The 25641-nt window shown below is 38.6% G+C and overlaps 1 protein-coding gene across 8 annotated transcripts in view; it reads left to right on the top strand.

Moving 5' to 3' along the window:
* Positions 1-23841, top strand: part of SLAMF6 (SLAM family member 6) — a 30044-nt gene extending 6203 nt beyond the window's left edge. Inside the window, exons 2-9 of one of the 8 annotated variants that reach the window (XR_004900625.1) lie at positions 13108-13431; positions 17186-17449; positions 18085-18195; positions 18537-18575; positions 19625-19704; positions 20237-20436; positions 21185-21259; positions 21627-23841. Coding sequence is in view for 6 of the 8 variants with exons in the window: in XM_036015145.1 (XP_035871038.1) it covers positions 13108-13431; positions 17186-17449; positions 18085-18195; positions 18537-18575; positions 19625-19704; positions 20237-20347 (929 nt within the window). In the remaining 2 variants the exon portion in view is untranslated. Of the gene's footprint in view, positions 1-13107; positions 13432-17185; positions 17450-18084; positions 18196-18536; positions 18576-19624; positions 19705-20236 lie in introns of all 8 variants that reach the window. The other 7 variants (XR_004900624.1, XM_036015148.1, XM_036015147.1 and 4 more) reach the window with 7 other exon arrangements.
* The last annotated feature ends 1800 nt before the right edge of the window (positions 23842-25641 follow it).

The following is a 25641-nucleotide window of genomic DNA, read 5'->3' as shown; positions in this document are numbered from 1 at the left end:
GCCCAACCACTCCTCCTTGCCCACCTCCCTCCCATTTCCAACCCCCCCCTAGTTTTTGTCCATGTGTCCTTTATATTTGTTCCTGTAAACCCTTCCCATTCTCCCTGAAATTCCCTCCCCTCTCCCCTCTGGTCGCTGTCAGCCTGTTCTCCATTTCAGTGTCTTTGGCTATAATTGGCTTGTTTGTTTTATTGTATAGGTTACTGTTAAAGGTGAGACCATATGGTATTTGTCTTTCACTGCCTGGCTTATTTCACTTAACATAATGCTTTCCAGCTCCATCCAAGCTGTTGCAAAGGGCAGGAGCTCCTTCTTTCTTTCTGCTGCATAGAATTCCATTGTGTAAATGTACCATAGTTTTTGATTCATTCATTTACTGATGGGCACCTAGGTTGCTTCCAGCACTTGGCTATTGTATATTGTGCTGCTATGAACATTGGGGTTCATAGATTTTTTTGGATTGGTGTTTTAGTATTCTTAGGATATAATCCTAGCAGTGGAATTGCTGGGTCAAGAGGCAGATCCATTTTTAGTTTTCTGAGGGAGTTCCATACTGTTTTCCATAGTGGTTATTCCAGTCTGCAGTCCCACCAACAGTGCATTAGGGTCCCTTTTTCTCTGCATCCTCTCAACACTTGTTGTTTGTTTCTTTGTTTATGGTGGACATTCTCACTGGTGTAAAGTGGTACCTCATTGTGGTTTTAATTTGCATCTCTCTGATGGCTAGTGTTGCTGAGCATCTTTTCATGTGTCTCTGGATCCTCTGTATGTCCTCCTTGGAGTAGTGTCTGTTCACGTCCTTTGCCCATTTTTTAATTGGGTTGCTTGTCTTCTTAGAGTGGAGTCATGTGAGTTCTTTATAAATTTTGGAGATTAAATCCTTGTCTGAGGTATCATTGGCAAATATGTTTTCCCATACAGTTGGTTCTCTTTTTATTTTGATACTGTTTTCTTTAGCTGTGCAGAAGCTTTTTATTTTGATGAGGTCCCATTTGTTTATTCTTTCCTTTATGACCCTTGTTCTAGGGGACATGTCAGTAAAAATGTTTCTGTGTGAAATATCTGAGATTTTCCTACCTACGTTCTCCTCTAGGACTTTAATGGTGTCACGGTTTATATTTAAGTCTTTTATCCACCTTGAATTTATTTTTGTATAAGGTGTAAGTTGGTGCTAGAGTTTCATTTTTTTGAATGTAGCTGTCCAGTTCTCGCAACACCATTTGTTGAAGAGGCTATTTTTACTCCATTTTACGTTACTGCCACCTTTGTCAAATATTAATTGACCATAGAGACTGGGATTTATTTCTGGGCTCTCTGTTCTGTTCCATTGGTCCAGGTGCCTGTTTTTATGCCAGTGCCAGGCTGTTTTGATTACAGTGGCCTTGTAATACAGTTTGGTATCAGGTATTGTGATCCCTTCTATGTTGCTCATTTTTCTCAAAATTGCAGCAGTTATTCAGGGTCATTTAGTTTGTTCTATGTCTGTGAAGAATGCCATTGGTACTTCAATAGGTATTGCATTGAATGTGTAAATTGCTTTGGGTAGAATGGGGACATTTTGATGATGTTAACTCTTCCAATCCATGAACACAGTATATGTTTCCATTTGTTTGTGTCTTCCTTGATTCTTTTCTTCAGTGTTGTGTAATTTTCTGCATACAGGTCTTTTACCTCCTTAGTTAATTTCTTTGCAGGCATTTTATTTTTCTTTTTGCTATATCAAATGGGATTTTTTTTCTTGATTTCTGCTTCTACTGTTTCATTGTTGGTGTACAGAAATGCCTTTGATTTCTGGATATTGACTTTGTATCCTGCTGTTTTGTCAAATTCATTTATTAGGTCGAGCAGTTTTCTGGTGGAGTCTACAGGATTTTCTATGTACACTATCATGTCATCTGTAAACAATGACAGTTTTGTTTTCTTATTTGCAATTTGTATGCCTTTTTATTTCCTTTTCTTGTCTGATCACTGTTGCTAGGACTTCCGATACTATATTGAATGGAAGTGGTGAAAGTGGACAGCCTTGTCTTGTTCCTGATCTTAGTGGAAAAGATTTTAGTTTTTGCCCATTGAGTATGATGTTGGCTGTAGGTCTCTCATACATGGCCTTTATTATGTTGAGGAATGCTCCTGTTATTCCCACTTTGCTGAGTGTTTTTATCATAAATGGGTGCTGTATCTTATCAGGTGCTTTTTCTGCATTTATTGATATGATTATGTGTTTTTTTTTTTGTCTTTGCTTTTGTTTATGTGGTGTATTACATTTACTGATTTGTGAATGTTGAACCATCCTTGCATCCCTGGGATGAATCCCACTTGGTTATGGTGTATGATCTTTTTAATGTCTGCTGGATGAGGTTTGCCAACATTTTGTTGAGGATTTTAGCATCTATGTTCATCAGCGATATTGGCCTGAAGTTTTCTTTCTTTGTTATGTCTTTATCTGGTTTTGGGATTAGGATGATGTTGGCTTCATAAATAGAGTTTGGGAGTCTTCCATCATTTTGGATCTTTTGGAATAGTCTGTGAAGCATATGGGTTGGCTCTTCCTTACATGCTTTGTAAAATTCTCCTGTGAAACTATCAGGTGCAGGGCTTTTGTGTATCAGGAGTTTTTTGATTACTGCTTAAGTTTCATCTGCTGTTATTGGTCTGTTCTGGCTTTCTGCTTCTTCTTCATTGAGTTTTGGAAGATTATGTTTGTGTAGAAATTTGTCCATCTCACCTAGGTTTTCAAATTTCTTGACATACAGTTCTTCATAGTAATTTCTTATAATCCTTTGTATTTCTGTGGTACCAGTCGTAATCTCTCCTCTTTCATTTCTGATTGTATTCATTTGGGTAGTCTCCCTTCTTTTCTTGATAAGCCTGCTTAAAGGCTTGTCAATATTGTTTATCTTTTCAAAGAATCAGCTCCTGGATTCATTGATCCTTAGTATTGTGTTTTTAGTCTCTATGTCATTTAATTCTGCTCTGATCTTGGTTATTTACTTCCTTCTACTTGTTCTGGGCTATCTTTGTTGTTGTTCCTCGAGTTCTTGTAGGTGTAGAGTTATGTTGTTTGTTTGAAATGTTTCTCTTATTTAGGTAGGCCTGTATCAGTATGAACTTGCCTCTCAGGACTGCCTTGGCTGTGTCCCATAAGTTTTGGGTTGTTGTGAGTTCATTTTCATTTGTTTTGAGAAACTTTTTGATTTCTTCCCTAATCTCATTCTTCACCCATTCATTGTTTAATGGCATGATATTTAATCTGCATGATTTTGAGTGTTTTGGGTTTTTTCCCTTGTGGTTGATTTCTAGTTTCAGTCCTTTGTAATCAGAGAAAATGCTTGGTATGATTTCAATTTTCTCAAATTTGTTGAGGCTTGTTTTGTGTCCTATCATGTGGTCTATCTTTGAAACTGTTCCATGTGCATTTGAAAAGAATGTGCATTTTAGCTTCTTTGGGATGGAGGGCTCTGTATACATCAATTAAGTCCATTTCACCTAGGGCATTGTTCAAGGCCTCAATATCTTTGTTGATATTTTGTTTGGAAGATCTGTCCATTTTTGACAGTGGGGTGTTAAAATTTTCTACTATAATTGTGTGGCTGTCCATATCTTTCTTGAAGACCTCTAAGATTTTCTTTATGTATTTGGGTGCTCCTATGTTGGGTGCATATATATTTACAATATTTGTGTTTTCTTGGTGGATTCTTCTCTTGAGTATTATGATGTGACCTTCTGGGTCTCTCTTTATGGCCCTTTTTTTGAAGTCTATTTTGCTGATATGAGTATTGCTACCCTGGCTTTTTTTTCCTGTCCATTTGCTTGGAAAATTTGTTTCCAGCCCTTCACTTTCAGTCTGTGTAAGTCTTTTGTCCTGAGGTGGATCTCTTGTAGGCAACATATGTGTGGGTCATGCTTTCTTATCCATTCAGATATTCTATGTCTTTTGATTGGAGCATTTAATCCATTTATGTTTAAGGTTATTATTGAGAAGTACTTATTCATTGCCTTTTTCATACCTGTGTTCCTCTCTCTCTCTCTCTTTTCCTTCCTTTCCTTAAAGCAGTCCTTTTTGTATCTCTTGCAGTGCTGGTTTGGTAGAGGTGTATTCTTTTAGACTTCTTTTGTCTTGGAAACTCCTTATTTGGCCTTCTATCTTGATTGAGAGCCTTGCTGGGTAAAGTAGTCTTGGTTGCAGGCCTCTAGTTCTCATTACTTGGAATATTTCTTGGAAATATTTCTTGGAATATTTCTGGAAGGTTAGTCAGCTGCTAACCTTATCGGAGCTCCCTTGTATGTTAGTTACTTCCTGTTTCTCCCTTACAGCCTTTAAGACTCTCTTTATCTTGGAATTTTGCCGTTTTAATTATGATGTGTCTTGAGGTGGGTCTCTTTGGGTTCCTCTTGATTGGGACTCTCTGTGTTTTCTGGATTTGTGTGACTTTTTCTCCCATCATATTAGGGAAGTTTTCCATCTTTACTTTTTCAAACTGGTTTTCTAACCCTGGCTCTTCTTCTTCTCCTTCTGGTATCCCTATTATATGGATATTATTATGTTTCATATTGTCTTGCATTTCTCTTAATCCCTCTTCATTATTTCTGAGCCTCTTTTCCTGTTCTTGCTCTTTCTGGGTGTTTTTCTCTACTTTGTCCTCCAGCTCACTGATCTGATCTTCCGCTTCATTGATCCTGCTTTTGATTCCTTCTACTGTATTTTTCAGCTCAGAAATTGTATTTTTCATTTCCTCTTGACCTTTGTTGATAGTTTCTATTTTCTTTTTCATGTTGATATAGTTTGCAGTGAGTTCATTATAGTTTCCTTGTAGTTTCTGGTAGCTCACTGTGAGCTCATTGAGCTTCCTGATAACCATTGTTTTGAACTCAACATCTGATAGTTCAGTCGCCTCTATTTCATTTAGCATTATTTCTGAGGCTTCCTCCTTTCCTTCCATTTGGGGATTGTTTCTTTGTCCTCCCATTGTTTGTGAGACTCTTCTTGTTAGCTTCAGCTTCTTAAATTGATTTGTTCTGGCTCCCTGGGTTTATGGTGTGAGCTTCTGTTGTAGAATACCTGTGAAATTCAGTGGTGCAGTCTCCTTGATCTCCTGAGCTCACTGGTCTTGGTATGTCATTTGAGTAGGCTCTGTGTTTGTCTTTGGGTTTTGATTGTTGTTGGGTCTTTTTTGGTAGGTCCTTCCTGCCAGCTGCTTAACTGAGGGTCACCTTTTCTGCCATCTCTGTATTTTGTTGTGCTGGTGAGGGAAGGTTGTGTTGAATCTGGTTCTTCTGTGTGTACAAGGCTTTGAGGATTCTCTCTTACTCTTGTTGAGTTGTTTGTACTGGATAGTTCCTCCACTATTTAGTTATATTTCCAGATAGGCCCTGGATTGAGGTTTGTGTGGTTTTCACTCCCTCCTTCACCTTCTTCTGTTTTTATCTGTTGGTGATTCCTATGTTGTTGGGTTTCCTCTTCCAGTGGATATCCTGGTGTTCAACACTTCCACCCACTTTTTTTTGTGATCATTTGGAAGGGGAAGGCAAGTTGGTTTAAGACAGCAAGAGAATATTCTATGACATTTACAGTAGCAGGCAGTAGAGAAGAGATGGGATATCCTTTGGCTTTGTATAGTGTTAACCGTGATCTTCCACCCAACTAGCTACTTTTCAGAAAGGATGGAAAGAAGATAAGACACTTGTTGGGGAGGGAAGGATTGTGAGTTGGATCTAGAAAGCAGCGAGGTTGTGGGAGGTTAGATTCTTAGGTAAAGTGAGAGTAAAGGATAGTAAATAGGTGTAGTGTATGAGAGAATAGTGTTAACCACTATAGCAATAGAGTTCAGGAAATTGTGAAGTGGGCTAAGATCCAGGAGGGGTGTGAAGTGTCTGCAATTGTATGGAACAGCAATTATTTACAATAATAATGGAGCAACAATCACATGACAGAATCTATGTGATCTGGCTAACAAGAATAGAGAGTATAGGACCTTGAGTAGTATGCTAAAGGAACACAGGTGACCTGAGTGACAGATTAGCAATACACTATGAAAAAGAGAACAGGGAAAACCTGTCAAATGATACAATATAACCGACCAAGCAAATAAGACTATACATAAAGAAGAGGAATGCAAAAATACTATTAAAATAAAAGATGTAAGAATGATGAAAAATAATACAAATATGCAATAACTTGCAGGTTCTCTGTAATAGCAAAATGAATTTTGTCTCACTTGTCTCAACTGTTGGGATGCCACCTCTTTGGGTCCCTCTCTGGTCTTTTCACACTTTCAGGTCTTTTTGTCTCACATCTGGTTTTTCAGTGTCCACTATAATTTTTGGTCTCTTATTTTCATATATGCTGGGGTACTGTTGTCTGCTTGCTCTGTTCCTCCATAGGTCAGCTAGGTTTTTCTCCCGTGTGTAGGGAGAAGTGGAATCTTCTCCCTCTTACCCTGTCACCATCTCCCCTCTCTAATCCTAGATTCTTAAGTGTGGAATGGTATGAGATTTTGTTAAATACTTTATCTGTGTTGATTGAGATGATTTTTTTCTTTTATTCTCACATTGTATCACATTGATTGATTTTGACACATTGAACCACTGTTGTGTCCTGGGGTAAATTCCATTTGATCATGATGTATAATCCTTTTAAAATGCTCCTGGTCAACGTTTGTTAGTGTTTTGCTGAGGATTTTTACATTAATATTCATAAAAGATATTGGTTGGTAGTTTTCTTTTCTTTTTGGGGGGGTGGTGTCTTTGACTTTGAAAAAGGTATCAGGGTAATGCTGACCTCATAGGATAAATTAGAAAGTATTTTATCTTCTATTTTAGGGAAACATTTGAGAAGGATTGGTGTTCATTATTCCCTAAATAATTGGTAGAATTCACCAGTGAAACCATCAGGTCCTGAGCTTTCATTTGCCAATATATCTCTGATTACTGACTCAATCTCTTTATTTGTCATAGGTCCTCTTACATTTTATTTTCATTCTTATTTTTTTTTAGATTTTTAGATGTTTTTAAGAGAGGGGGAAAGGAGGGAGAAAGAGGAAAAGAAACATCAAGGTGTGGCTGCCTCTCATGTGCCCCCTAATGGGGACCTAGCCCATAACCTAGGCATGTGCCCTGACTGGGAATTGAACCAGCAACCCTTTGGTCGACAGGTCAGCACTCAATTCACTGAGCCACACCAGCCAAGGCAAATTTTCTTTTTATTCTTAAGTCAGTCTTCATAATTTGTACTAGGAATTTGTCTATTTTATAATATCATCTTAAAATCCCTTTTTATGTCTATAAACTTGTAGTAATATCCACTCTTTCATTTCTAATTTTAATAATTTTAAGTATATGTATATATATATATATATACAGTTAGCATATATATATATGCTAAATATATATATAACGCTAAGTGCTAGAGCAAACCAGGTGCCCATCAGTAAATGAATGGATCAAAAAACTATGGTACATTTACACAGTGGAATTCTATGCAGGAGAAAAAGAAGAAGGAGCTCCTGCCCTTTGCAACAGCATGGATGGAACTAGAAAGCATTATGCTAAGAGAAATAAGCCAGGTGGTGAAAGACAAATACCATATGACCTCACCTTTTTAAGTATATTTTATTAATTAGGCCATTACAGTTATACCATTTATTTTCTCTCCTTTATCCCCCTCTGCCCTGCACCACCCCCACCAGCATTTCCCCCACTTAGTTCATGTCCATGTGTCATACATATGATTTCTCTGGCTTCTCCATTTTTTATACTATCCTTTTTAAAAGTATATTTTATTGACTATGTTATTACAGTTTTCCCAATTTTCCCCCTTTATCCCCACTCCACTCTGCACCCCCAACCCTCCAGCATCCCCTGCTTAGTTCATATTAATGGACTGTACATATAATTCCTTTAACTACTCTGTTTCCTATTCGATTCTTAACCTCTTCCTGTCTATTTTTATGCCTACTAATTATGCTTCTTGTTCCCTGTACCATTTCCCTCATTCTCACCCTCACCCTCTCCACTGAAAACCCTCTATGTGATGTCCATTTCTCTGATTCTGTTCCTGTTCTAGTTATTTGCTTAGTTTTGTTTTTGTCTTTTTAGGTTCAGTTGTTGATAGTTGTGAGTTTGTTGTCATTTTACTGTTCATAGTTTTGATCTTATTCTTTTCTTAGATAAGTCCCTTTAACATTTCCTATAATAAGGTCTTGGTGATGATGAATTCCTTTAACTTTACCATATCCAGGAAGCACTTTATCTACCTTTACATTGTAAATGAAAGCTTTGGTGGGTAGAGCAATCTTGGATGTACATCATTGCCTTTCATGACTGAATACTTCTTTCCAGCTCCTACTTGCCTGTAAGGTTCCTTTTGAGAAAGCTGATAGTTTTATGGGAACTCCTTTGCAGGTAACTGTCTCCTTTTTTTCTTCCTGTTTTTAAGATTCTCTCTTTGTCTTTAATCTTGGGTAACTTAATGATGATATTCCTTGGTGTGTTCCTCTTTAGGTCCAACTTCTTTGGGACTCTCTGAGCTTCTTGGACTTGCATGTCTAATTCCTTTGCCAGACAGGGGAAATTTTTCTTCACTATTTTTTTTCAAATAAGTTTTCAGTATCTTGCTCCTCCTCTTCTTCTGGCACCCCTATGATTCAGATGTTGGGATATTAAAGTTGTCCTGGAGTTTCCTAAGCCTCTCCTTGTTTTGTTTTGTGTTTTGTTTGGTTTGGTTTTTTTATTCTTGTTTCTTCATTCAGTCCCAGTGGAATATTTATTTCTTCCTTTTGTTCCAAATTGCTTATTTGAATCCTGGTTTCCTTCCCTTCACTGTTGGCTCCCTCTATATTTTTCTTTATTTCACTTTGTTAAGCCTTCACTTCTTCCTTTATTTGTGTCCATGCTCAGTCATTTCTGTGAGCATCCTGATTACCAGTGTTTTGAACTCTGCATCTTATAGGTTGGCTATGTCTTCATTGCTTACTTGTGTTTCTGGACTTTTTATCTGTTTTTTCATTTGGACCATTTTTCTTTGTATCCTTTGAGGATCAATAGGAGCTCACCTCTTAGAAAAGGTGGAGAAGAGTATTTCAGGCAAAGAAAACAACAGAGCAAAGAAATAGCAGGGCATTCTTGGAAGAATCACAAATAATCAAGCAATGGAGAACCTCTGTTGTTATTCAAAACACTGCTACAATTTTATCTCCTCTCTGAAGTGTTTCCTGACAACCCCCAACTCTCCTTGACCATCATTCTCACAATCTGTTCTCTCACAAAGCACATATCTCTGTCAGTTCAACATTTAGTGAACTAGGAATTGTGCTAAGTACTAAGCATACACAGATAATAAACATAATTCCTACCCTCAAGATTATGGAAAAGAGAGGGAAAAATTCTCATAATAAAAAGAAAGAAGTTCTTGATATTTAGCACACAGAGTGCAATTAGTGGTTTGAGGACAATGTGGAGGCAAACTCTATCCTATCTAGGTCAAGGCCTAACTCACCACATCATAGATACTGTCTACCAGTCAGATTCCTCTATCACATGCTGATCCCAGAGGACTGATGTGTGTTATTAATATTTGTATTCCCAGTCTTCAGCCCAGAAACTAGTACAGAAAAGGAACCTGATACATATGGTCTGAATTCCACGTTTCCTAAAACTTTGCTCACTAAATTAGTACAGAACTGAGAAAATATTAGAATAAATGGCTTGTTAAATAAACAAATATTTGCAATCTATAAAAACAAAGGAACCTTAAAGGAATGTATTGGTGCCATATAAACAGTTCCTGGATAGTCCTTCAGCCACAGAGTATGCCCAGGCTCCTTAAAAAAGGTCCTTGATATCCTGGATAGAGAAGCTTTAAAAGAAGGGATAAGATGTGTCCATTCACTGAACAAATACCCATTGAATACCTACTGTGTGCCAAGCACTGTGTATAGATGTTCACTATAAAAACAAACGAAAGACAAACAAAAAATTCTTGGTTTTAATGAAGCTTACTTTCTAGTGGAAGGAAAAAAGAATTTTTAAAAATCAAATATACAAATTATAAGGTATGCTAGAGAGTAAGTATTATGGGGGAAAACAAATTCAAAGGCAATTGAGTGTATAGAAGTAAGGGTGGGTGATGAGGAAAGAGCGGGCACAGAAGGCCTCTCTAAGGGGGAATATTTGTGTTAAAGACCTATGGAGACAAAAAGTAAAACACATGGATACCTGGGAGAAGCACATTCCAAGTAGAGTGAATTGCAAGTGTACCATCACTGGCCATCTCAAAGAATAGCCAAGTCAGCATAGTTTGAGCAAAGTGAACACAGGGAACAGTTAGAGGAAATTAGGAAGAAGAGAGAAAAATGACCAGAACATTTTGGTCAATACATGTCATGGTCAATGTTTTGTTTTGTTTTGGTTTTGGTTGTTGTTTTAACATTTTTTACTAAAATGTAATATACAGAGAGAAAATCCTAAGTGTCAGCTCAATGAAATACCATAAAATGAATAAATGGGTATATGCAGACACCAGTCAAGAAGTATAACATTACCAGCACCCTGGAATTCCCCCTTTGTGCTCCCTTTCTTAACTTGCCATCCTTCCCTCCTCCTCAAAGGTAACCACTACCTTAACTTCTAACAACATAGATTTGTTTTTTCTATTTATTAACTAAATAAATGGAATCATACCATTATATTCTATTTGTATCTAGATTTTTTTTTTGCTCAGGATTTTGCCTGTGATGTTTACCCAAGTAGCTTCAAGATAAATAAGAGTGTGTTAAAGTGCTGATGGGAAAGATTTAGTAGATAGGTGAGAATGATGATAGCCATGTTCATGTGCCTAGCATTCACAGGACAATTTAGGAAAAAGGAAGCATGAGCTCACCCAGGAGCTGAGTGTCAGGATTCCAAGAACATTTCCTCCCCTACTCAGATCTTCTCCTGAGAATTAGGAGGTTTCAAGAAGGCTGGGGTCATGGTTATAGTTATTTACTGATTGATTTACTCAAATAAATACTACTTTGAATCAGGGATAATGCTGAAATACAAAGATAATTAAAACATGATCGCCTAGACACACAAGTATACAGAGATGTACAAAAGGGTGTGATAAGTGCTAAGTATTTAACAAAGGTGTTAAGGAAGCATCTTCTTTAAGAATTATTGAAACTATTTTACCTTTCTTGTTCAAACATTATTTGGCTCTGAGATAGTCTCATGAGAATATGGCCATTATATATCCTTTTGAGATATTTATTACTTTTATGTTTCTCTCTTCTTCTAGATTATATTTTTGAGTTTTTTTATTGTTGTTCAGTCACAGTTGTCCCACCTTTTTCTCCATTGCTTTCCCCTTCCCATCCCCCCACACTCCACAGTCAATCCCCCCACCATTGTCCATGCCCATGAGCCCTGTATTTGTGTTCCTTTGCTTGTCCCTTCCTCGTCTTTCCCCCTTACCCCATCCCCCACTCTGATCACTGTCAGTTTGTTCTTTATTTCCAAGTCTCTGGTTCTATTTTGCTTCTCATTTGTTTGTTTTGTTAGTTAGGTTCCACTTTTAGGTGGGATTGTATGGTATTTGTCTTTCACAGCCTGGCTTATTTCACTTAGCATAACACTCCCAGTTCCATCCATGCTGTTGCAAAGGGTAGGAGTTACTTCTTTCTTTCTGCTGTGTAGTATTCCATTGTGTAAATGTACCATAGTTTTTTTATCCACTCACTTACTGATGGGCACTTAGGCTGTTTTTAGCCCTGCAGTATTGTAAATAATGCTGCTATGAACATTGGGGTGCATGGGTTCTTCTGAATTGGTGTTTCAGGATTCTTAGGGTAAAATCCCAGCAGTAGGGTCACTGGGTCAAAAGGTAGTTCCATCTTTAGTTTTTTTAGGAAATTCCACACTGTTTTCCAAAGCAGCTGCTCCAGTCTGCGTTCCCACCAAAAGTATACTAGGGATTCCTTTTCTCCACAACCTTGCCAGCACTTATTTGTTGATTTGTTTATGATGGCCATTCTGACCATGTGTCATGGTATCTCATTGTGGTTTTAATTTGCATCTCTCTAATGGCTAGTGATGTTAAGCATTTTTTCATATGTCTAAATGGGCCCTCTGTACATCCTCCTTGGAGAAGTATCTGTTCATGGCCTTTTCCCATTTTTTAATTGGATTGTTTGTCTTCTGGTGTGGAGTCTCGTGAGTTCTTTATATATTTTGGAGATCAAACCCTTCTTTGAAGTATCATAGGTTGATAAATAGGTTTTCCCATATGGTTGGCTCCCTTTCCATTTTGTTGATGTTTTCTTTAGCCATGCAGAAGCTTTTTAGTTTGATGTAGTCCCATTTGTTTATTTTTTATGCCCCTTGCCTTAGGGGATGTATCAGTGAAAACATTGCTGCTAGGCAATAATCTTTTTGAGAAAAGAATAAATATCTTTGGGTATCATGAAAAGAGCAAAGAGTATCTGGAGTCAAAGTAGTTGAGTTTGAATCCTGACTCATTCTTTAGCTATGTAACCCTGGGAAAATTAGTAGTTAACTACTCTGCCTCAGGTCCTTTATTTATAAATGGAGATAACAACATCCATCCTTACCCACCTCACTGAAATTGGTATAAGGATTAAATGAAGTAATGTGTAAAAAGAACTGTAAATTCTGATTATTTGCCCTCTAAATCTCACAACTCTACTATTTGGACATACAGTATGTAATCAGTAAATATTGAGCTTTAATTTTTATACATTATCAGCAAACACCTATGGACTTGGAGCCTGTGGCAGGAAGTTGATATAGTTCCCAGTCCCCCTCCACTTCATGCCCAGAGAAAGAACCCAGAGGTTGGGGTCAGATAGTGTGTATGACCCAGGGTAACCAGCCAGTGTGGGAGTGTGAACTGGGCCAGTATCATCTGGGTCAACTACCCATTACCAAGACACTTTGTTGGGGTGGTGTCTTTCTGTGGTCCATTTCAACAGTTTTCCTAATGTTTTCCTTTTTCTTCTGATCTCTGGGCTTCAGTAGAGAGCTCTAACAGACTGACAGAGTTACAGAGAAAGAGTGTAGGAGTATGGTGAGAAAGGGGAAGTTATAGCAGTTTCTCTTCTGTGTTTACAGGAAACGCAGTTACACAAACCACAGCAACCCCATTGCTGGTGGTGAATGGGGTGCTGGGAGAGTCAGTAACTCTCCCCCTAAAGTTTCCTGGAGGACAGGATACCAGTGTCATCTGGCATCATGATAAAATAGCTATCATCTTCATACAGCCAAAGGAAGCACAAATCCAGGTGATTGATCCGAAACGGAAAGATCGACTGCATGTTGCCCAGTTCTACTCCTTGCAGATCAACAACCTGACTATGGCAGACAGTGGATGTTATTACGCCCAAATAAGCACATCAAGCTCCACAGAGATTTCCAAATACAATCTGGGGATATTCAGTGAGTCAAAACTTTGGGTTTAATTGTGTATAGACTAAACAATATTACATATTTCAATTCTATGTGACTGCAAACATGCAATGTAGCCTACTGGTAAAGAATATGGCATTTGGAGCTAGACTGAGATCCAGTGGTAAAGCTACTCAATGACATCACACAACCAGTTAGTGATAGAGCTGAGAATAGAACCTAAGTCTTATGACTTTCAGTCCAGAATTACCTCACTCTTCCTCATAAAATGGTCTGGGATGGGAGTAAAAGACAGAAAACTGTACTTGAACAACAATTAGAAAAAAAGGAAAAAATGGTCCCTTTCAACTAGAAATGTAGAGGAAGTAATGAAATATCTATAATCTTGTTACCATGTGTATTACATGTATCTGTCCCATTATCCTCACAAAAGCTCCATGAGGTAAGTACTATCCTTACCCCTGAGACACAGCATCAACCACAGCAACCCCCTACAGTCACAGAGATAGTAAGTGGGAGAGCTTCCCATGTAACTAGCTGGTATGATAAGTCTCTTAACACAAAGGCTTTTCTGACCCAGTGGTCAATGTACAGAAGAGTGGTCTACATAGAAAATGTTCTGTAAGGATGATCTGGAATAGAGAATGTCTATCTACCAAGGTTGTTTAATTAACAAAACAATATTTACCCCTGACAGCTTGTGTCCTCAATATAAAATTATGGAAACTATAATGACACAATTTATGAGTCAAGGTCAGAAAAACCTTCTAGCAATCAATGATACCATGAATGGCAGAAATGTTGAACAGGAGACTCAATCATTAAATTGGCAACTTTACAGGCCACTGAGATTGTGTAATTCTCATCTACTAGAGAACCCACAGTGTCTAAAATTCACTGGGTCCTTTACATTAAGACATGCTATCTGAAAAAATACTGTTCAAGTAAAATGTAACATGTTAACCTTTAGTACCCCCTGAATACTTGGCAGGATAGCCATGCTAGATTAGTCAGTCATGTTCCTGAAAGAATAGGACACATGACAAATAAATGTCATGGCAAAGAGAGGATGTCTAAGAAAGTTCAGAACAGGGATTCCAAGTTAAAGGGCAAAATTACCCTGGGGCAGTGTATTTCCTGAGATTGCCAAAACAAAATACTGCAAAGTTGGTAACTTAAAACAACAAAAATTTTATTTTTTTACAGATCTAAAAGCCAAAAGTCCAAAATTAAGGTATGGGAATGGTTATAGTTCCTCTGGAGACCAGAGAGGACAGAAGAGATAAGTAAGGCTACACCAATATGTTTTACAATAGTGCAAAAAAAGTTCAACATATAAGCTATATAGGTTTTTTAAAATATTGACCAGTTACTCCATGTGCCAGGCTATGAATGGCAAAGATTTTATCTTTATTGACCAAGACCAATTAGTTGGGAGTAACTACCTACAGTTCATTGTTAAGGAAGGTTGAAGCCATGCTACATGTATTCATTTGTTGACCATAGACAATGTACAAGTAAATGTTTTAGGCACTTAAAATATATCAGTGAGCAAAACAGACAAAGGTTACTGACTTCCTGGAGCTGACATTCTGGGTGGAGAATAGGAGGTAGTAATAAACAAGCATATAGTAAGGGTGTCTTTTGGCGTCTCTGGGCCACACTGGAAGAGTCGCCTTGGACCACACATTAAATACACAAACATAATGAAAACTGATGAGCAAAAAAAGGTTTAAGTAAATTTATAGTTTTGTGTTAGGCCATATTCATAGTCATCCAGGGCCATGTGCAGCCCATGGGCTGCAGGTTAGACACCCTTAAATGACATAGTATGCAAGGAAGCCATGAGTTCTGTGGAGTAAAGAGATGAGGACAACATGAGAAGTCATCAGGAGTGCCAACAGGGAGCAGGGACCAATTTTAATTAGAGTGGTCATAATAAGCCTCATTGGGAAGATGACATTTAAGCCAAGACCTGTTGGAGGTAAGGGAGTATGCCATAAGGATCTATGGATGAAGAACATCAAGTAAACACACTCTCCTGTGCTGGCATGCTCAAGGAACATTAAGGAGCAGAGTAGGGAGAGAGTAATAGGAAATGAGGTTCTGTAAATAAATAAGGGGCCACATCATATAAGGCTCTGAATCTCAGTGAGATTGAGAACCATAGGAGGGTTTTACAGAGCATACAGTTTTACTTACTTGCTTAAAGATCCCTTTGCTACTCTGTTGTGAATAGTTTGTAAGGGACAAAGGTGGGAGCCACTGGACCAATCAGGAGGCTATTGCAACAATCCAAGCAAGAGATGATGCTGGCTTGGACCAGGATGAGAGCAGGGGAGATGGTGAGAAGTGATTGGATTCTAGATATTCTTGGCTATTGGCCTGTGTGACTAGAAGAATGAACTCATTCTCAACTAAAGTGGGGAAGGCTGCAGATGGAGCAGGTTTTGGAGAGAAAAACGGGAGGGAGTTCGTTTGAACATGTTGAGTTTGAAATATACATTGCATCCCAGTGGAGATGTCAAGTGGGCAGTTACATATTTATCAAGTGGAAAAAGGTAATAAGATAGCTTTTTGAGGTCAGCCATGAACATCAGCTGAGGGAGATGCGACATTCACACCAAATATTTGCCATTGCTGTGCTAGGCACTGTCTCACTTAATCATAATTACCTAAGAAGTAGCTATTATTGCCAGTTTTACAGAGGCTTGAAGCAATACACAATGTATTCATGGTCATGTAGCCAATAAATAACAAAGTAACAATTCTAACCTAGGTCATCCTAACTCCAAGTTCAACACTCATGTTGTTACATAAAAGCTCTATTCTGGCAAAATAGTTACACTAGTTCTACTCAGTTAACTAAACTTAAAGCATTATTCTGTCTCTTCTAATCAGACAGTTACAGTCATTCTATTCTTTACTGGGCCACCTTTACTTCAACCCTCAGGCCAAGTCTATGTCACTGACCTTCCCTATACTGTTCCCATATCCCCTTTGACCCATTGCTACTGACATCTCACTAGCCAATATTTCCTGGTCTCTGCTATCAAAAATTTCTGCAGTAAATGTTTTATCAAATGTCTAAATATATTACACTTCCTTGCTTCCCAGAATACCTTGCTTGCTCTCTCAGTTTCTTCACTTCTTTCTTTCCCAGTTTTCTGGTTCTCAACATGTCCCTTTCTTCTTTCTGGCATTCTGCATCAGGGTCTCTTTGTCACCACTGCAGCTGACATCAGAAACAATGAGGACCAGGATTCCTATAGACTTATGGAAAATATAATTTCCCAAGGAAGTTAAGCTTCCATCTTCCACCCCAGCTAGGAAATTCTGATTATGAAGGAAACAGGGCTCTTGTGCCTGGTTCTGGTTCCTGAACTGGCTAAGGTAAGGCTGGCCCTCAGCTTAGTTTCCAAATTGCTTTTACAAAGGGACAGAAAAAAAAAAGGCTAGAAAGGATCCCAGGAATAAACTGAAGTGCAGAAAAGTAATGTGACCAGCCCAAATGACCCAGCTATTTAGCGGCAACCTCAGTCTTTTAATTCTCATTTCTCACACTGACTACTCTGTCTCATAATGATGTCTCTTATCCTTTGCTCACCCCAAATGCTGATCACATCAATTAGGCAACATAAACAGAGTTATTTATAGAATATACAGGTCACAACATACAGCAGAGTGTCAGATGAAATACAGAAACATTGAGGAGAAATATACTTTTCACAGAGGGATGAGCCAAGCAATTTATCCTTAATCCAAGTCTTTTCTCTGCACACAGGACGACTGAGGAACTTACAAGTCACTAATCACACTGAACTCTCTGACGATGGGACCTGTGAGATCCACCTAATCTGCTCTGTGGAGAATCCAAACGACCATGTCTCATTCAGGTGGCAGATCACAGGAAACACACCTATAGAGGAAGCAAACCTCACTATCTCTTGGAACCCCAAGAATTCCAGTGAACAAACCTACACTTGCACAGCTATGAACCCTGTCAGCAATTTATCCTTTTCTCTCTCTGCCCAAAGTCTCTGCAAAGGTAACAGTCTGTCTCAGGTCTTTCTAAGAACCTTGAGTGGCTGTGGGGTATGGCATGACTACATGACCTACATGATTTCCAAAACAGCAGCCCAGTAGGGAGCAGCCAAAGATGCTGGGAGAAGACAGACACCCTCTGGTGTTCTGTGCCTCTCACTAACCCCAGAGGCCTTACCTTCCTCCCCTACCACACTCCCAACCCTTCTCCAACACACTCAGAGCCCAAGAGCAAAGTCCTTGGGAAGGCAAAATTGTTTCCCTCTCTTGGCACTAACAGGCTCTACCCTACCCTGTCTCCTGCTCCCAGAAATTCTGTCCAGAGCCCCAGAGCTTCTGGGTATAGATGAACCCACCCCTAAAGGTGGCCTGGCAGAGGTTAAGCGTAGGCTATGAGAAGAACACTGGGCCTCAATCTTTTTTTTTTTCAGAGACAACAGAAGTGGGGAAGAAAAAAGGGAGATAAACAGTGTGAAACATTGATCAGTTGCCTCTCAAATACTCCCAGTTAGGGACTTGGTCTACAACCCAGGCATGTGTCCTGACCAGGAATCAAACTAGCCACACTTTGCTTTGCAGGATGATACCCAAGCCCCTTAATGTGTCTTAAGTGTAACTTCCTTTTTTCTTTCTTTTCAGGTGCTTTTAACAAGAAAAATCAACACCCAAATATCATATGGATTGTAATAGTGCTTTCTTTTTTCTGTATTGCTATGTGTCCAATGTTTGTTTGGAGGAAAAGAATAACAGGTTTTCTTTCTTCCTACTTGTTTCTTCTCTAATGTTTCAGACAATTAGAGTCTGGGGTTACCTTTACCTGTCTCTTTTGGAAGACAGGTAAAGAGAGGGAGGATGTAAATACTGGTTCAGCTAGTCCACTGGGACAACATCTGGAGTATGACCACACACCTACTAATTTCCTGACAAAGGTGTCCTACTAGGAAATACAGGACCCAGTATCAGGGCCTGCCTGCCCTTCCCTTTCTGGTCCTCTTCCATCGTATCTTCTGGAGAGACACCTATGGGGGTGGAGGCATGGAAGATCTCTCTCACTAGTCACAAGTTTCAATTTACCTGATTTTATTTTCCAGGTTTCTTACAGTTTTCTACTCATCAAAACCAGAATCATGGTAAGCTTCCAGACTCTTAAATCCCAATCATAAAACAGATGGGAAGAGCCAAATGAAAGAAGAAAGGGATCAGTCAGAGGCCTGGATAATAGAGAGGATGGAGGCAGAATGTCATTACTCAGATGGACCAAATGGTGCCAGAGGAGAACCTGTAACTACAAGTTTGTCCCCTATGGGGCCTACAGGGTCCCTTGCGCACATGTGGACCAGTCACTGACACAATTTCTTAATAGGATTAGGGTCATTCCCCATCCTGCTGATGGAAAAACTAATTGTCAAAGAAAGTGATCATAGCCTGGCCATTATCACCCAAGAAGTCCAGGGCAAGAATAGGATTAGAGCATCAAAGCCCCAAAGACAAACTGCCTGACCACATCACTTTATTCATCCAGGGTTTGGGTATTGAATTAAAAAGAATCAAAAGAGAAAATGTTATCGAGACACTGGAATGCAGACTCTGGACTCAGATTAGCACTGAGTCTCATTTCATGAATGAAGAGATATATGATGTCATGTGTAGAGAGCAGGGCATAAGGTTTGGAATCAGAAGGCATGCATTTAAGTTCCTTATTCCATCACTTCCTCTGTTATTTTGTACCAAGTTAACTGAATTTTCTGAGCTCACAATTCCTCATCTCTAATATAATCAAACCCACTTTAAGGACCTCTGAAAAGTTTAATAACATGTATATGAAGTAATCCAGCTTCACTATGCTGGCCAGTCAGGTTCTCTAGTTTTTATGTATGTGGTACCATTTGGTCCTAGGAGCTTCCTTGCTTACGTATGAATACAGTGGGAGACTCTAAAACTTTAGGCTACCACAAGACCATGCGCCCCCAAGAGATGAGGTCAGAAATACATCACATGACTGAGAAGTTCCTGGTTCCACCCAGAATTCCAAAGACTGCCAAAAATGAATGAACCATCAGGAAGGGCAATGCCTCAAACAACTACATCATTAGGGCCAGAAAGTCCCCTGGGGTAGACAAGGTCCTGGGAGAGCAGATCCAGAGTGCACTTACAATTGACACTGCCTCTCTGTTCACAGCAGAGATCCTAAGGAACTCAGACGATGGCCCAATCTCTCCAGGAAACACTGTGTATGCTCAGGTCACTCATCCAAACATGGTGAGTCCTTTCAACTTTATACTCCATCATTATCATTATTTTTAGTCATTATTCACAAATTTGTCACCACAATTACCTGATTAATCCAAATTATGTATACCATTGAGGAGAGGAGAAGGCAGTTGCAGGCATTGGAAAGTTCTATGAGGGACCTTTCCAGACCCCACTGCTCTTGCCCCAGTGGAATGTTCGCTCATGTCCTCACTGACACTGTTCTCTAACTGTTTAATGTTCCAGTAAGTAGTCCCTTCAGTTTAGTTACAAGCTGCCCAAGAGTGAAAATTAGGTCTTTATCTTCCCCTATGTCTTAGCATGATGCTCAGTAAATACTTACTGAGATCTAAGTTCAATCAAGTTTGAGAGTTTGCAAAGGAGACAGTTCTGTAGTAAGGGCTTCTCACCTGGATGTGCAAAAAACAGGGGTACTCAGCAGCAGTCTCTTGAGAGGAGGACAGGAGCAAGAATTTGCAACTCCTACACAGTAGAGGACACTACAGGTATGACCAGCCCTCAATTCTCCCCACACCTCTAGCAACATAGTCAGATGGCCTTGGTCAGGCATCAACAATTCCCTACCACCAGCAACAGGCATATTTCTGAAGAACACTATACATCTTTAGAGGCCAGTTTCCATGTCAACTGAAAAACAGCCCAAAGAACTCATCATTCTCCAACTAATGGGAGCAATGGTCTAGCTAGAAATCTTGGATCACCTCATACAGCCCCTCAGAGGTATTTGCAAAGCAGGCTCCTTGAAGAAGGAAACACAGAGGAATACTCTTACTTGTTCAGATATTTCTATGTCTTTTCAATTTCTTGGAGACAAGATAAATCACTCTCAACAAACCAAGAAACTAATCTCCTGCAAATCTTACTTTTTCTTTAGAACAAAATTGTACTTTGGAGAGTTTCAGAAGTCTTGATAATACCCTAATATTCCTTAATTAATTTTAAATGTCAAAATCTCTGAGCACAGGGGATTCCTGCTGTTATTGCTATACTTTGTATTCCAAGCACAGCCACTCTCAATACCACATGTTTCTGCAACTCTACCAGTTCCTTCTGTTTGAGGATAACCCAATGACTTGATGACCAATCAGTTAGAATCACAGGGACAAAATGGAGCAGGTAATACCTCCAGTTACAGCCAGTAAAATCTGAGGCAAAAGACAGTAGAGTTGGGTTCAGGACAAAAACATTTTATTTTCTTTACAATATATGTAAAAAAGGTCATCACCCTTCTGCCTCTCTCTGGTTCTTGAGTCCAGTGGTTTGCTGGGGTGTGCTTCTGTTTGGAGCTCAGAAAATGCCACTAAATTTTCACATGTTTCATTGGTGTTTGGTCTCCAGCTCCTCTTGCTAAACACTCCCTAGCATTCCTCTGGAAGAACTTTGTCATACTACCTTTCCCTGGGAATATGTCTGTGCATGAATATCTCTTTGTCTATGTGAGCCAAATCAGTATGATTATTTATTACAGAAAACAGAAATCCCAATATCTATGAAAAACAATGATTCCTCCACAATTTACTCCACAATTTCTCAATCCAAACAGGTAAGCCTATGATTGCCCCATGTTCTTACATTCTTACCTCTCTCATCAGACCTACAACTTTGTGAAAGAAGTAAAAGTTAAGGAGCCATTTTACAGATGCACAAATACCAGTAGGATACAGAAAGTCTCAGGACATCAGCAAAACACATACAAAAAGTTACCTTGTTTTAGGATCACCACACATATCTGAGATTTCAGCCTATTTGTTTTTTAATGTAATTCTGCCTTATTCTATCAATATCCCTACTGCCTTCTAGTCCTTTCCTTACCTCCTCTGTAGCCCTAGGGGGGTGGCCTAGAACTCTGGTCCCTATTAACCTACTTCACTTTCCTCTTTTTCCTAGTAAAATAAACCTATTTCTTCCAGGGCAACTGTCATCATCTAAGTTGCTGAAAGGTATCAAAGGATTTCAGGAGTGACACATCTTCTCCTGATCCCATGGGAGAGAAGAGAGTTTAGTTTCTGCCTGAAAATAGAATTTGAATATCTAGGACTATCACTTCCAGCTCTCCAGACTTAAACCTACTTACCTGGCTCAAAAATTTAAGGAATAACATCATTTTCAGCCTGTGATCCAAATAACATTTTCCAGTCTGCTCCAGAACAAACCATGCTTCAGATAATACACCTGGAAACTAAGCAAATGGAATTATGGTTGACAAAGAGACTATAATTCAGAAGATAACCATTTCTCTCCTTTTAGAAAGCAGCAGAATTGTGACTCATTGGGAGAGAGTACAGCATGTTGGTTACATGTGTTGTCTCTGGAGTTGGATGGACCCCTGCTCAAATCATTTACCCTAGACATATCTCCTGGTACATGCTACTGAAGATCTTGGGCCTTTGGTCTCCCAGAGTGAAAAAGGATGGTAATACATCAGCTGTTACCCAAACCAGGAACTTGAGTTATCTTTGGTTTTAGCTTTTCCTTCACTAGGCCCTTTGGAGTCTACCTCCAAATATACATCTTAAACCTATCCACGTCTTCAGAAATCTTCAACCACCATCCTATATCTAACCATCATCATCTCTACTCTGGAATGCTACAATAAACTCTGAACAACTCTCCCCAATTTTTGCTCTTACCTCCTTTTACTCCATTTTCCACAAGACAGCCAGAATCATATTTTTAATATGAATTGTATCTTTTACTTGTCTACTTAAAGCTCTATGAGATTTTCCCATGCACTGGAATGAAACTGCACCTCCACAGCTCTGGCAGGTCTGGCCCATCTCCAGCCTCAGCTATCATCACTCTCCCACCTCTATCTCTATCCTCCCTGATCCTCCTTCAGTTCCTCTATTAGAGGAAAGATTTATTTATGTTGAAGTTATTCACATCTGCCTTAAGGTCCTTCCTCTGCCTGCCTGGCTTCTTATTCTTTCAGGCTTAGCTCACATATGTCATCTTCTAAAAGAAACCTTCTCAGCCCTGACCAGTGTGACTCAGTTGGTTGGAGCATTGCCCCATAATTGAAGGATTTCAAGTTCTATTCTGGGACAGGGCACATGCCTGGTTTGCAAGTTCATTCATTCCCCCATTCAGGCAGATGTGTAGGGGAAGCAGTCATACATGCTTCTCTCTCATATTGATGTTTCTCTCCCTTCCTCTCTAAAAAGCAATGAAAAAATATCCTTAAATGAGGATAAAAATATAACAATAAATAAACAAGACCTTCTCAAACACTCTATCTGAAGTGCCCTCCCCAATATACTGTTATAACTTCCATGTCATTTATCACATGTCAATAAATATTTATTTTTATTTGTTTAATGTTTGTTCTTCCTCCTATACCACAAACTCTCCAGGAATGGGGATCATAATGATTTTATTTATCACTGTTCCCCTAGCATAGTATCTAGCACATAACAAGTGTTCAATAAATCTTTTTAATAAATAAATGAATACATAATAAAGTTTTGTGAGAATTAAATAGGACAATGTACCTGAAGCCTTTAGCATGGTGCTTAGCCCATAAAACAGCTCAATAAATGTCAGCTTTTGTTGTTATTATTGCTATTATTAAATTACATCCTTCTGAACTGACAGAATTTTCTCACAAACCTTCAAAGAAATAAAAGAGAAAGGATATATTGTCTGAGCCCAGCTTCCCTATCATTTCTTACCTTTTCTCAAATTCCATTATTTTACCCCATTTGAAAAATAATGTTCTTCTTCTCCTGGGAAGAGTTCTCTGATTTTTTGTGGGTTCAAGTATTTTTTAATGTTTAAAAAAACACTTTATTGAGGTATGATTGACATACCAAAAACTATACATAGTTAATGCATAAAACTTGATGAGTTTGTACATAAGTATACATTCTTGAAACCACGATTGTAATCAATACTGTAAACATATCTATCACCTCCAGAAGTTTCCTCTACCTTTTTTATTTTATTGATTTGTAATTTTTTGTGTATGATAAGAATACTTACCATAATACTTACCCTTTTATAAATTTTTAAGTATACAATGCAGTATTGTTGACCATAGGCACTATGCTGTACAACAGATTTCTGAGACTTATTCCTCTTGCATAACTGAGATTTTTATACCCTTTAACCAACATCTTTTTTATTCTCCCTCCACTTGTCATTTGGTGACTACCAGTCATTCTCTGCTTCTGTAAGTTTAACTATTTTAAATTCTTTACGTAAGTAGGATCATATGGGGGTGTGTGTGTGTGTGTGTGTGTGTGTGTGTGTGTGTGTGTGTCTGGCTGGTTTATTTCACTTAGCACAATGTCCTCAATGTTCATCCATGAATTTTATTTCTTTTGGATATATATAGTCAGAAGTGCAATTGCTGGATCATATGGAAAAAATACCATATGATCTCACCTTTAACAAGAACCTAATCAAGAAAAGAAAAAAACAAGCAAAATATAACCAGAGACATTGAAATGAAGAACAATCTGACAGTAACCATTGGGGAGGTGGAAGGGGTTAATGGGGGAAAGGGTTTTCAGAAACAACTATAAAGGACACATGGACAAAACCAAGAAGGGGGTATGGAAGTAAGGGAGGGAGGTGGGTTTGGCTGGTAGGGGGAGTGGTTGGGGGATAAATGCAGACAATTGTAATTGAACAACAATAAAATGATTTTTAAAAAATTCTATTTTAATTTTTTGAGGAAACTTCATATTGCTTTCCACAGCAGCTGTACCAGTTTACATTCCCATCAACAGTGTACAGGAGCTCCCTTTTCTCCAAATCCTCATCAACACTTGTTATCTTTAAAAAGATTTTATTTATTTGTTTTTAGAGAGAGGGGAAAGTAGGGAGAAAGATAGGGAGAGAAATATCAATGTGAGAGAGAAACATCAATCAGTTGCTTCCTGTATGTGCCCCAATCAGGGACAAACTTGTAACTGAGGTATGTGCCCTGAACAGGAATCAAACTGGCCATCTTTTGCTTTGCAGGACAATGCCCAAACAACTGAGCGATACTAGTCAGGGATTTAAAAAACATTTAAACCTCACTCAAGCATATGTCTATTGATTTTAGAGAGAGGGAAGGGTCAGAGTGAGAAACATCAATGTGAAAGAGACACATCTATCAGTTGCCTCCCACACATGCCCCAACCTGGGATGGAACCTGAAACCTAGGTTTGTGCCCTGACTGGGGATCAAACCTGTACCTTTTTGGTGTACTGTATGATGCTTCAACCGGCAGGGAAACACTTTTTATTTTTCTTTTTTTTTTGTAATAACTATTCTAACAGATGCAAGGTAACATCTCTTTGTGGTTTTGATTTGCATTACTCTAATGATTAATGATGTTGAACACTTTTGCATATTCTTGTTGGCCATTTACATACTTTCTTTGAATAAATGTCTATTCAGATTATTTGCCCATATTAAAGTTGGTTTATTTGGGTTTTGCAACTGAGTTTTGGGAATTTCTTATATATTTTGGATATTAATCCTTTATTCGATATATGGTTTGCAAATGTTTTCTCCCATTCCATAGATCATCTTTTCATTTTATTGTTTCCTATGCTGTGTAGAAGCTGTCTAGTTTGATGTAATCCCATCTGTCCCTTTTTGTTGCCTTTGCTTTTGGTGTCAAATCCAATAAGCCATGGCCAAAACCAATGTCAAGAAGATTTTCTCCTATGTTTTCCTCTAGAAGTTTTACATTTTCAAGGGTTATCTTTGTCTTTAATCCATTTTGAATTGATTTTTGTGTATAGTATCAAACAAGGGCCAAATTTCATTCTTCTCCATGTGGATATACAGTTTTCTCAGTACCACATATTAAAGACCCTATCCGTTCCCTATCTTACATTCTTGGCACCATTGTCAAAGATCTTTTTACCATATAGCCAAAGGTTTATTTCTGAGCTCTCCAATCCATTCCAGTTGGTCTCTTTGTCT

Source organism: Phyllostomus discolor, chromosome 14, assembly GCF_004126475.2.
Source record: "Phyllostomus discolor isolate MPI-MPIP mPhyDis1 chromosome 14, mPhyDis1.pri.v3, whole genome shotgun sequence".
Lineage (NCBI taxonomy): Eukaryota > Metazoa > Chordata > Mammalia > Chiroptera > Phyllostomidae > Phyllostomus > Phyllostomus discolor.
The sequence above is the reverse complement of the archived record's forward strand: the minus strand, read 5'-3'. Positions and strand labels throughout refer to the sequence as shown.